The 11,579-nt window shown below is 40.7% G+C and overlaps 1 protein-coding gene across 1 annotated transcript; it reads left to right on the forward strand.

Annotated features, from left to right (window-relative positions):
- Window positions 1-6,067: 6,067 nt before the first annotated feature.
- tcf21 (transcription factor 21) lies at window positions 6,068-9,649 on the forward strand. The gene is made up of 2 exons (XM_020474108.2): window positions 6,068-6,992; window positions 7,856-9,649. Exons 1-2 carry the CDS (start codon window positions 6,549-6,551, stop codon window positions 7,943-7,945), a joined length of 534 nt encoding a protein of 177 aa, XP_020329697.1. The 5' UTR covers window positions 6,068-6,548; the 3' UTR covers window positions 7,946-9,649.
- The last annotated feature ends 1,930 nt before the right edge of the window (window positions 9,650-11,579 follow it).

The raw sequence follows: 11,579 nt of genomic DNA on the forward strand, positions 1-11,579 counted from the left end.
ACAGGAGCAGGTGTAAGGGGGGGGTGGTAACGTGGGACATTCTACTAATTAGTCTACTAGAGGTCAGAGGTCAGGGGGCTTGTGTGATGTCATCAGGCAGGAAGGTTTCCAGATGGCCACAGAGGGAGACACCCGATGCCCAGCGTCACTATGGACTAACACACACAGTACACACACAGTCCACACACAGTCCACACACAGTCCACACACAGTCCACACACAGTACACACACAGTACACACACAGTCCACACACAGTACACACGCAGTACACACACAGTCCACACACAGTACACACGCAGTACACACGCAGTACACACACAGTACACACACAGTACACACACAGTACACACACACACAGTACACACACAGTACACACACAGTACACACGCAGTCCACACACAGTACACACACAGTACACACACAGTACACACACACACAGTACACACACAGTACACACACAGTACACACACACAGTACACACACACGCATGAACTAACACACACAGTACTTAGGCCAGCACACACAAGGACACTGACGAGAGAAACCCTACTCGGAGTTCTATCAAACGCATGCCCCCCCCCACCCCCCACACACATATTATAAATACACTCACACACAGTATATACACACACACACACAGTATATATACACTTACACACAGTATATATACACTCACACACAGTATATAAACACACACACACACACACACAGTATATATACACTTACACACAGTATATACACACACACACACACACAGTATATATACACTTACACACAGTATATATACACTCACACACAGTATATACACACACACACACACACACAGTATATATACACTTACACACAGTATATATACACTCACACACAGTATATAAACACACACACACACACACACACACACAGTATATATACACTCACACACAGTATATACACACACACATAGTATATATACACTCACACACATAGTATAGTATACATACACTCACACACACATACAGAAACACACACTAACACACACACACCAACAAGATATCAGGGCCTGTCTGACTGCAGTTTTCAGCGTTTGTCCATAAACATCCAGTTTTTAATTATTCCAAACGGTTAGAAGCACAGCCTCGCGTTAGAATTATTCCAAACAGTTACAATCACAGCCTCGCGTTAGAATTATTCCAAAAGGTTACAATCACGGCCTCACATTAGAATTATTCCAAACGGTTACAATCACAGCCTCGCGTTAGAATTATTCCAAAAGGTTACAATCACAGCCTCGCATTAGAATTATTCCAAACGGTTACAATCACAGCCTCACATTAGAATGATTCCAAACGGTTACAATCACAGCCTCGCATTAGAATGATTCCAAACGGTTACAATCACAGCCTCGCGTTAGAATGATTCCAAACGGTTACAATCACAGACTCACATTAGAATGATTCCAAACGGTTACAATCACAGCCTCGCATTAGAATGATTCCAAACGGTTACAATCACAGCCTCGCGTTAGAATTATTCCAAAAGGTTACAATCACAGCCTCGCATTAGAATTATTCCAAACGGTTACAAGCACAGCCTCGTGTTAGAATGATTCCAAACGGTTACAAGCACAGCCTCGTGTTAGAATTAGACGGTGTTCCGTGTTTCTCAAACGTCAAATTTCGTAAAACTTGTTCCAAACGACAAATTGCGAAAGTGTTTAAGGTTAAGTTTATACCTCAGAATGGTTGAGGTTAGGGTTCATGTTTGGTATAGGCTTAAAACAAACAGATCAAAAACTATTTTCTATCGCTGGATTCAAACATGCAACATTCAGAATCAGAGGCAGATGCTTACGGCCATCCGCAATCCCTGCCCATATCAACCTAGCAAAACCCCAAACCTTCTAGAAGGTAATGCTCATCGTTGCCCCTAGTAGCTGGTAGGGGCCTGAGGACACACACTTAGTGTGTTGTGAAATCTGTTATGAATGTATATTATTATATATTATTATAGTATTGTAATGTTTTTATAATGGTAAAACTGCCTTAATTTAAGGAAGAGTTAGCAGCTAAATAATAATAATAAATAAAAAATCATTACAAATACGAATATTGACATCCTGAGGGACATGGACGAACGTCGAATACTGCAATGGATCTGGTGTGACCTGACTGTACACACACGCACGCACGCACGCACACACACACACACACACACACACACACACACACACACACACACACACACACACACACACACACACACACACACACACACACACACACTCTAGAAGGTTTATTTATTTATTTGTCCTCTGGGTTTATTTATTTGTCCTCTGGGTTTATCTATTTGATAGCTGCAAGAAGCACTCTGAGTAGTGTGTGTAGAATAATAGTGAAGACCTCAAAACTATGAAATAACACATATGGAATCATGTAGTAACCAAAAAAGTGTTGAACAAATCAAAGTATATCATATATTTGAAATATAGAATAGAATGTTTTATACATGAAGCTGGTTGAGAGAATGCCAAGAGTGTGCAAAGCTGTCATCAAGGCAAAGGGTGGCTATTTTGAAGAATCTACAATATAAAATACATTTTGATTTGTTTAACAATTTTTTTTGGTTACTACATGATTCCATATGTGTTATTTCATAGTGTTGATGTCTTCACTATTATTCTACAATGTAGAAAATAGTAAAAATAAAGAAAAACCCTTGAATGAGTCGATGTGTCCAAACTGTTGACTGGTTCTGTATATTTACAAAAAATGGGAGGATTGAAAAGGATGCAGACAATTATATTGATGGAAGCTACAAACTATCTGCAGTATTAAAGCTGATCCTAACAAAAATATATAATAATACAACTGAAATAACATATTACTCAATACAGTGAGTGCACATTAGATACAAGGAAATTAAATTGCAATCCACCTCTCGCCACACACACAGACACACACTACATGACTGCTATTTCAGTCTGTCCCGGTGGATGTATCTAACTCAGAGGTGATCATCAATCTAAGTAACTGTATTATTCATCACAGAGATTTTCAGCCCACCCACCAGACATTCCATCCTCGCTCTCGCTCTATGACTCTCTCCCTCATTCCCACTCCCTCCATCTTTACCCCTCTCTCTCCCCTCTTACCATCCCCCTCTCTCTCTCTCTCTCTCTCTCTCTCTGTCTCTCTCCCCCTCTTACCATCCCTCTCTCTCTCTCTCTCTCTCTCTCTCTGTCTCTCTCCCCCTCTTACCATCCCTCTCTCTCTCTCTCTCTCTCTCTCTCCCTCGGCTCTGTCTCTCACTGCCTCACTCTCTATCTATCTATCTATCTATCTATCTATCTATCTATCTATCTATCTATCTATCTATCTATCTATCTATCTATCTATCTATCTATCTATCTATCTATCTATCTATCTATCTATCTATCTATCTATCTATCTATCTATCTATCTATCTATCTATCTATCTATCTATCTATCTATCTATCTGTCTGTCTGTCTGTCTGTCTGTCTGTCTGTCTGTCTGTCTGTCTGTCTGTCTGTCTGTCTGTCTGTCTGTCTGTCTGTCTGTCTGTCTGTCTGTCTGTCTGTCTGTCTGTCTGTCTGTCTGTCTGTCTGTCTGTCTGTCTGTCTGTCTGTCTGTCTGTCTGTCTGTCTGTCTGTCTGTCTGTCTGTCTGTCTGTCTGTCTGTCTGTCTATCTATCTATCTATCTATCTATCTATCTATCTATCTATCTATCTATCTATCTATCCTACTGTTCTCCGGGTGCCGAAGACGTGGATGTCGATAATGGCAGCCCCCCGCACCTCTCTGATTCAGAGGGGTTGGATTAAATGCAGAAAGACACATTTCAGTTGAATGCATTCAGCTGTACAACTGAATAGGTATCCCCCCTTTCTCTTTCTATCTCTCTCCCTCTCTCTCTCTCCCTCACCGCTCTCTTCTCTTTGGCCTTCCTGATCCTCTCTCTCCTCTCTTTCACGGCTTCTTCTCTCTCTCTCAACTCCTCTTTTCTTCTTCTCTCTCTCAACTCCCTCTTTTCTTTTCTCTTCTTCTCTCTCTCAACTCCCTCTTTTCAACTTCTCTCTCTCTCAACTCCCTCTTTTCTTCTTCTCTCTCTCTCAACTCCCTCTTTTCTTCTCTCTCAACTCCCTATTTTCTTCTTCTCTCTCTCAACTCCCTCTCTTCTTCTCTCTCTCTCTCAGCTCCCTCTTTCATTGTCTCTTCTTCTCTCCTGCTTCCTGTATCCTTCCCTGCTCCTCTTTTCTACCAACTGTTCTTTATCCCCTTCTCTCCATCATCATCTTCAACTGAATAACTACATCCCAAATGGCACCACATTCCCTACTTAGTGTCCTATGGGCCCTGGTCTGTGTACAGAGGTTAGGGTGTCATTTGGGATGGCAATCATTGTCTATAGTGTGTGTTTTTATAGTTTAGTGGGTTGTTATGTGTCTACATATCTCAGAGGTTACATGGTGGAGCTGTTTGGTTGCACAGTGGAAGACCGGGGTTAGAGGTCAGAGGTCACAGCGGAACACAGGGGTTAGAGGTCAAATCCCTAGAGACACACCACTTTTCCTCATACACACACCTCTGCTGTAACACACACGGATCCACGCAAACACACACACACACACACACACAATTTCAACAAAATCCTTGAAGAAAATCAACAACAGCAACAACAAAAAAATTGCAACAGTATTAATAAATATAGATGTTGAGAGGATGAGAGACTTCAGTTCATGAAGAATGGGACAGTGAATGATGCCCGAGGTCGCAGCCTTCCTGCACGTTGAGTTCTACCCATCATTACTCTGGTTTAAGTTCGACTCCACATGCTCTTAGTCCCCCACTTATCCGGCGGCCCATAATGCCTGTTGTTTTGTCTCCACCGGTAGAGGATTTTTGGGGGGAATCGGTGTGGAATGATGTCTGAGGCCGAACAGGGATTCGTGGGTTCCGGGGATCCCCCGGTATCTATTACATCCAAGGGACAGAAGGCGCCAGCGCGCGCCATCTGAGACCCCGCTCCCACCCCCCCTCCCCCACGAGACCTCCCTGTCCTTGTTCTTCTATCCCAGTCAGTGGTGCTGAAAAGTCGCGAGGTTCTCCCTAAAATCGGTGGATTTGAAATGCCGCCCGCACTACTTTGAACCAAGGCTCGGACGCATCCCATAATCTGACATTATTATCTATTATCAATCTATTAGAGTACATGTAACGCTGTTGTGGAATGTAATGTAGACTACATATATGATCAGTAAGCAGAAAACACCTGCTGTAGGGCTATACAAGGGACATTTAGAAACCGTGCATCGTTGTCCATAATGCAGGCATATGAACTTAATAAATGTAGCAATAGGCTACTTGTATAGTCTAATAATAATAATTATAATTATAATTATAATAATAATTATACATTCAAAGTTAGCAAACTTTAAATCTCAATTCAGGGTTATCGAAATGGCCTATTTTCCTATTTTAAAGTAAGCGGGAAATAAGACAATAATTAATGATATAATGATATTAATGATATAATGATATTAATGATATAATGATATTAATGATATTAATGATATAATGATATAATGATATTAATGATATAATGATATTAATGATATAGTCCTTTGGTGATGTAACATGCATCGAATATTTTTTTAATTTTTTTACAATTTCTTGATTAATTTATGGTCCACAATATATCCATATTGTAGTGGATATTTATTTTATAAACAGCCGAAGCATTTAAAAACTGTCTTAGGTCACAAAAAATATATACTGTGTTTCGTTGAATGAATAGCATTCACGTTGAGACTATAGCCTAAAAGTATCCGATATTTTACTCTTTAGTTCATTATTTAATAGTTAAAAATAATAATAATGTAGGCCCACGGTTAGGCTATCAACGAAATATATTGTATTACACATCCCAACGGATAGCGTTCAGTGATATTATTCTGGGAAGTTTATATCTCTTAGTGCTGAAATAGCAAGTCATCGGTAAGATATGAGTATTGAACTATAGAGAACACGTGTTGATGCCGTCTCGTATATCTGCTGCAGTGGTCGTATGTTCAAATCTGCAGCACAGGTCTTTGTCCTGTGTTTTTTACCCGGATAGAAAACAAAGACATATTTGTTTCTTGCCGTCGGCTGTTTCTAAGAACTGTCCAAAAAGAACATATGATTACGTGTTCAGCCAATACACTAGGACTATAGCATCCACTTGTAAACGTTTGTGTTTTGCACTGTGTACAATTGTTCATCCATCACTCATGGGGCCCGTCCTCCCTTCCGCCGTGACTCGCCTAGCCTCGCGGTTACGCCCCCCGGTCACAGAGATAAATGGTCAGTTTCGTACAGGGCGCATGCTTACAGTTAACTCCACATCCTCCGGTCCGTAATTCCGGTTCATGAACAGCCTGGGTCTCGAGGAGTAGGAAGACACACCGGGGAGCTCGCTCACCTCAGTCTCTAATCCGTCCTCGACGGTCCGTCCCGTGTCACACATGTTCTGCTGAGGACGCGCTCCCCAACCGAAAAAAAACCGACCATGTCCACCGGGTCGCTTAGCGACGTTGACGACGAGCTCCTGGACGGGATCCTGAAGTTCGGCTCTTCCGGTAAAGACTCCGGTACGTCGAACGAGAGCACCGGGGAGAGTTCGAACTGCGAAGGCGGCTCGGCCAACGAAAAAACAGCCCGGGGAAAGAAACGGAAAACAGGGTCCGGTAGGAAAACCGCGCTGAACGGCGTGGCGCACGATGGGGGCGGCAAGCAGCCGCAGAGGAACGCGGCCAACGCACGGGAGAGGGCAAGGATGCGCGTGCTATCCAAAGCGTTTTCCCGTTTGAAGACGACTTTACCGTGGGTCCCGCCGGACACCAAGCTCTCCAAACTGGACACACTTCGCCTCGCCTCGAGCTACATAGCCCATCTACGGCAGATCCTCGCCAACGACAAATACGAGAACGGATTTATCCACCCGGTGAACCTGGTGAGAGACACCTCAAAATAAAATCAATCACATGTATTTTATACCCCCGTTGTTTTAATTAAATCTAGTCCTAACCCTTGTTTATATCAGTAATTTTCGCAACGCGCTATAGAGATAGGTTATTCAACCTAAACCCCAAAGAGCAATCAGAGCAGAAGCTAATTTAACTAACACAGTGGCCAGGAGAAACTCCCTGAGCATTGACATAACATAAAGAGTCTCAGAGAGACAGAAAGTCTACTAATAGTCGAGCTTGATACAATTAAAAGTGATCCGAAATTCTCGTCGTGAATCAAGCAGATCAGCTGAGATTGTGAAGGAGAATTCTTTCTGTATGGCCATCACTCTGTTTGGATGGTCCTATAACGGATTATGGATGTTTATTGTTAACCCAATAGCCCCTTTGTATGGACTATATCTATTCACACAATAACTGATCAATACTATTAACCCAATTCATAATTTCCCCAACAGGGCTTCTGTTTTTTACTGATTGTTCCGTCTTGTTTTAAACACTTCATCATTAGTGTATCCATGTTGTAGGTTCAGTAGATAGAGGAAAACACATATATTATACATATATTATATATTTATTTATTTATTCAATTACGCCTATTATTATGATGTTTACAAGTTACGTTTAACTTGAAAGATGTCAAGGATAAAAAAAATAAACCTTATGTTTTGTGTGAAGTTGATTTCTTGACCCAGTCTAAAAATGGATAGGCTAATGAGGATGAGGTTTGAAAAAAACGCTATTGTGTGTTAAATAAATACATTTGGCATTTTTTAAATATTGTTATAACATTGTTGTTGTAATACGCGGTGAGTTGATTTGTGATTTCCTCTCTCTCTCTCTCCAGACGTGGCCCTTCATGGTCGCCGGGAAACCGGAGAATGATTTGAAAGAGATGCTCAACACCACCCGGTTGTGTGGAACAACCGCCTCATGATGTAACGGATGGACATGACATGAACATTAACCGTCAAGCGATGGACATGATACATTTTTTGGAATTTTTCAGATGGACAGAAATGCACGTCATCTCTCCTAAAACCAAATAATGAGTGGGAATACCGGGAGAGCGCACGCTCTCTCACGCGTTCCGATACAGAGAAGCTGATTTTATATTTAAAGTGTTCACATGTTGCCTTTGCTGGTTCGAGGACATATTGTGTTTTGTATACGTTTTTATAATCTTAAAAATGCTTAAAAAAAACTACTTTGTCACACGAGTATTTGTTTTACAGGTGATGTTGTCAGTCGCCGCGTTGGAAGTGCACATGAAACATGTCTCAATATCCTATCTGAATAGCCAGATTTTATACGAATAAAATGTATTCATCGCATAATTTTCTTCCCCAATGTGCATTGTGTTGAAGTTGGAGTAAGAGGAATTTAAATTCTACAGGGCACTGTTTTTTTTGTTACTGTAGGCTATAAGGCTATTTTCCTGCTAACCCAATAACCCCTGGTTATTACCAATCCCTCAAAATCACAGCACAAAACTCTAGAAACGAGCACCGGGGGAGAAAGAAAATCTAAGTGTCCACAGGTTCAGGTTTATTTGTTTTCCTCTATCTCCTAAAGTAAACAATGGATAAAGCCTACTAGACTATCTCGTTAAAAATATATATAAATATATGGTTTGCGCCTGCCCTTGGTTAGGGCCTGCCCGTGTTTCATTTATACAATTATTCTATGGTGGTTTTCTTCCTTTTGACGTGAATAAATATCGGTAAAAGCGTCGCAAGAGAAAAGGTATGTAGGTTGGAAGGTCAACCTTTTTGAAAGTAGTCAAATGTGCGCGCGCCGCTTAATCAGGTTGCAGACGCCTTGTTTAATTCACGCGGGTTAATGACAGTACTGTTTACACACGGAAGACAGATATTTATGCAGCTAGCAGCTCACCCTGGCGCGTTAGGCAGGGAGGATAAACCCGGTCTGGGACAGCCCGGTGTCACTATGCAGCACACACACACACACACACGCACACACACACACACACACACACACACACACACACACACACACACACACACACACACACACACACACACACACACACACACACACACACACACACACACACACACACACACCAGCTCCTTGTCACTATGCAGCTACATTGTTCAACAGCTGCAAACTCAGAGATTATTATAGGATAGGATAGGATAGGATAGGATAGGATAGGATAGGATAGGAGAGGATAGGAGAGGAGAGGAGAGGAGAGGAGAGGAGAGGAGAGGAGAGGAGAGGAGAGGAGAGGAGAGGAGAGGAGAGGAGAGGAGAGGAGAGGAGAGGAGAGGAGAGAAGAGAAGAGAAGAGAAGAGAAGAGAAGAGCATGGTGTAATAACAAGCCCCCACATCCATCTATTAGTGTCATGTTATTGTAGCGATCCACAGGCGGGATGACCCACACATAGCCTCGCTGGGACAGATTGTATACAGTTGCCTGCCGAAAGTATTCACATCAATTATACTTTTTAGACATTTTGTTGTGTTACAAAGTGGAATTAAAATAGATTTAAACTGTAATATTCTTTTGTTGTCAACAATTTACTAAAAAATATTATGTAATGTCAAAATTGAATATTTTTTTGTTATTACGTGTATTTTTTTAATATTGGAAAATAAAAACACAAATATATTTGGATTAGACAATTATTAAATCGCCTGAGTCAATACATGTTATAATCACTTTTGTCAGTGATTACAGCTGTCAGTGTTTCTGGGTAAGTCTCTAAGCGCTTTGCACGCCTGGATTGTACAATATTTACCCATTATTCTTTTTAAAATTCTTCAAGTTCTGTCAAGTTGGTTGTTGATCATTTCTAGACGGCCATTTTGAAGTCTTGTCAGAGATTTTCAAACCGACTTAATTAAATCAAAACCGTAACACTCAGGAACATTCAATTTCGTTTTAATGTATATTTGAGCTTGAGTTTTAGATTATTGTCCTGCTGAAACATGGATTTGTCTGGTGGTTAGCAGACTGAACCAGGTTTTATTCTGGGACTTTGTGAATGCTAAGCTCTATTCCTTTTCTATTTTTATCCTATAAAAAAAACTCCTGAGTTTTACTGATGACAAGCATACCCATAACATGATGCAGCCACCACCATGCTTGAACATATGAAGAGTGGTACTCAGTGATGTGTTATGTTGGATTTGCCCCAAACATAGATCTTTGTATTCAGGACAAAACCTGTAATTCTTTACCACATATTTTGCAGTATCACTTTAGCGCCTTGTCGCAAACAGGAAGCATGTTTTGGAAAATGTGTATTATTTACAGGCTTCATTCTTTTCACTCTATCATTTAGTTTAGTATTGTGGAGTAACTACAATGTTGTTGATCCATCCTCAGTTTTCTCCTCTCACAGCCATTTAAATCTGCAACTGATTTAAAATCACCGTTGGCTTCATGGGTGAAACCCCTCTTTGTCATATTTGAAGTGACTGGGGTGTATTTATACACCAACCAACGTTTAATTAAATACTTCACGACGCTCAAAGGGATATTCAATGTCAGTTTAACTTTTTTTTTTTTTTTACCCATCAACCAATAAGTGCTCTACTTTGCGAGGAATTGGAAAACCTCCCTGGTCTTTGTCATTAAATCTCTGCTTGAAATTCACTGCTTGACTGAAAGACAGATAATTGTATGTGTGAGGTAGAGAGATTTAAAACTCAAGTTAAACACTATTATTGAACACAGTGTGAGTGAATTTATTATGTAACTTGTTCAGTACATTTTTACTCCTTACTTCTGGTCGAATACTTCTTGACTCAAGACATTTCAGATTTTCATTTTCTTATTAATCTGTAAAAATGTTTAAAAACATGATTCCACTTTGACATTATGGGGTTATTGTGTGTAAAAAATAACTATATATTTTTTATATATTTTAAATTCAGGCTGTAACAACAACAAAATGTGGAAAAAGTTAACTTTCTGAAGACACTGGGTTGTGTCCCAAATGGAACCCCATTCCCTATATAGTGCACTACTATAGACCAGAGCCCTATAGAACCCTATTCCCTATATAGTGCACTACCTTAGACCAGAACCCTATAGCACACTATTCCCTATATAGTGCACTACCTTAGACCAGAACCCTATAGCACACTATTCCCTATATAGTGCACTACTTTAGTCCAGAGCCCTATAGCACACTATTCCCTATATAGTGCACTACTATAGACCAGACCTCTATAAAACCCTATATAGTGCACTACTATAGACCAGAGCTCTATAGAACCCTATTCCCTATATAGTGCACTACTATAGACCAGACCTCTATAAAACCCTATATAGTGCACTACTATAGACCAGAGCTCTATAGAACCCTATTCCCTATATAGTGCACTACTATAGACCAGAGCTCTATAGAACCCTATTCCCTATATAGTGCACTACTATAGACCAGACCTCTATAAAACCCTATATAGTGCACTACTATAGACCAGAGCCCTATAGAACCCTATTCCCTATATAGTGCACTACCTTAGACCAGAACCCTATAGCACACTATTCCCTATATAGTGCACTACTATAGACCAGAGCCCTATAGAACCCTATT

Source organism: Oncorhynchus kisutch, linkage group LG21 (genome assembly GCF_002021735.2).
Source record: "Oncorhynchus kisutch isolate 150728-3 linkage group LG21, Okis_V2, whole genome shotgun sequence".
In the NCBI taxonomy this organism is placed as follows: domain Eukaryota; kingdom Metazoa; phylum Chordata; class Actinopteri; order Salmoniformes; family Salmonidae; genus Oncorhynchus; species Oncorhynchus kisutch.

Coding starts and splice junctions, on each gene's coding strand:
- tcf21 (XM_020474108.2), top strand. CDS start 6,549: ATGTCCACCGGGTCGCTTAGCGACGTTGACGACGAGCTCCTGGACGGG. Junction 6,993..7,855: donor TTATCCACCCGGTGAACCTG/GTGAGAGACACC, acceptor CTCTCTCTCCAG/ACGTGGCCCTTCATGGTCGC.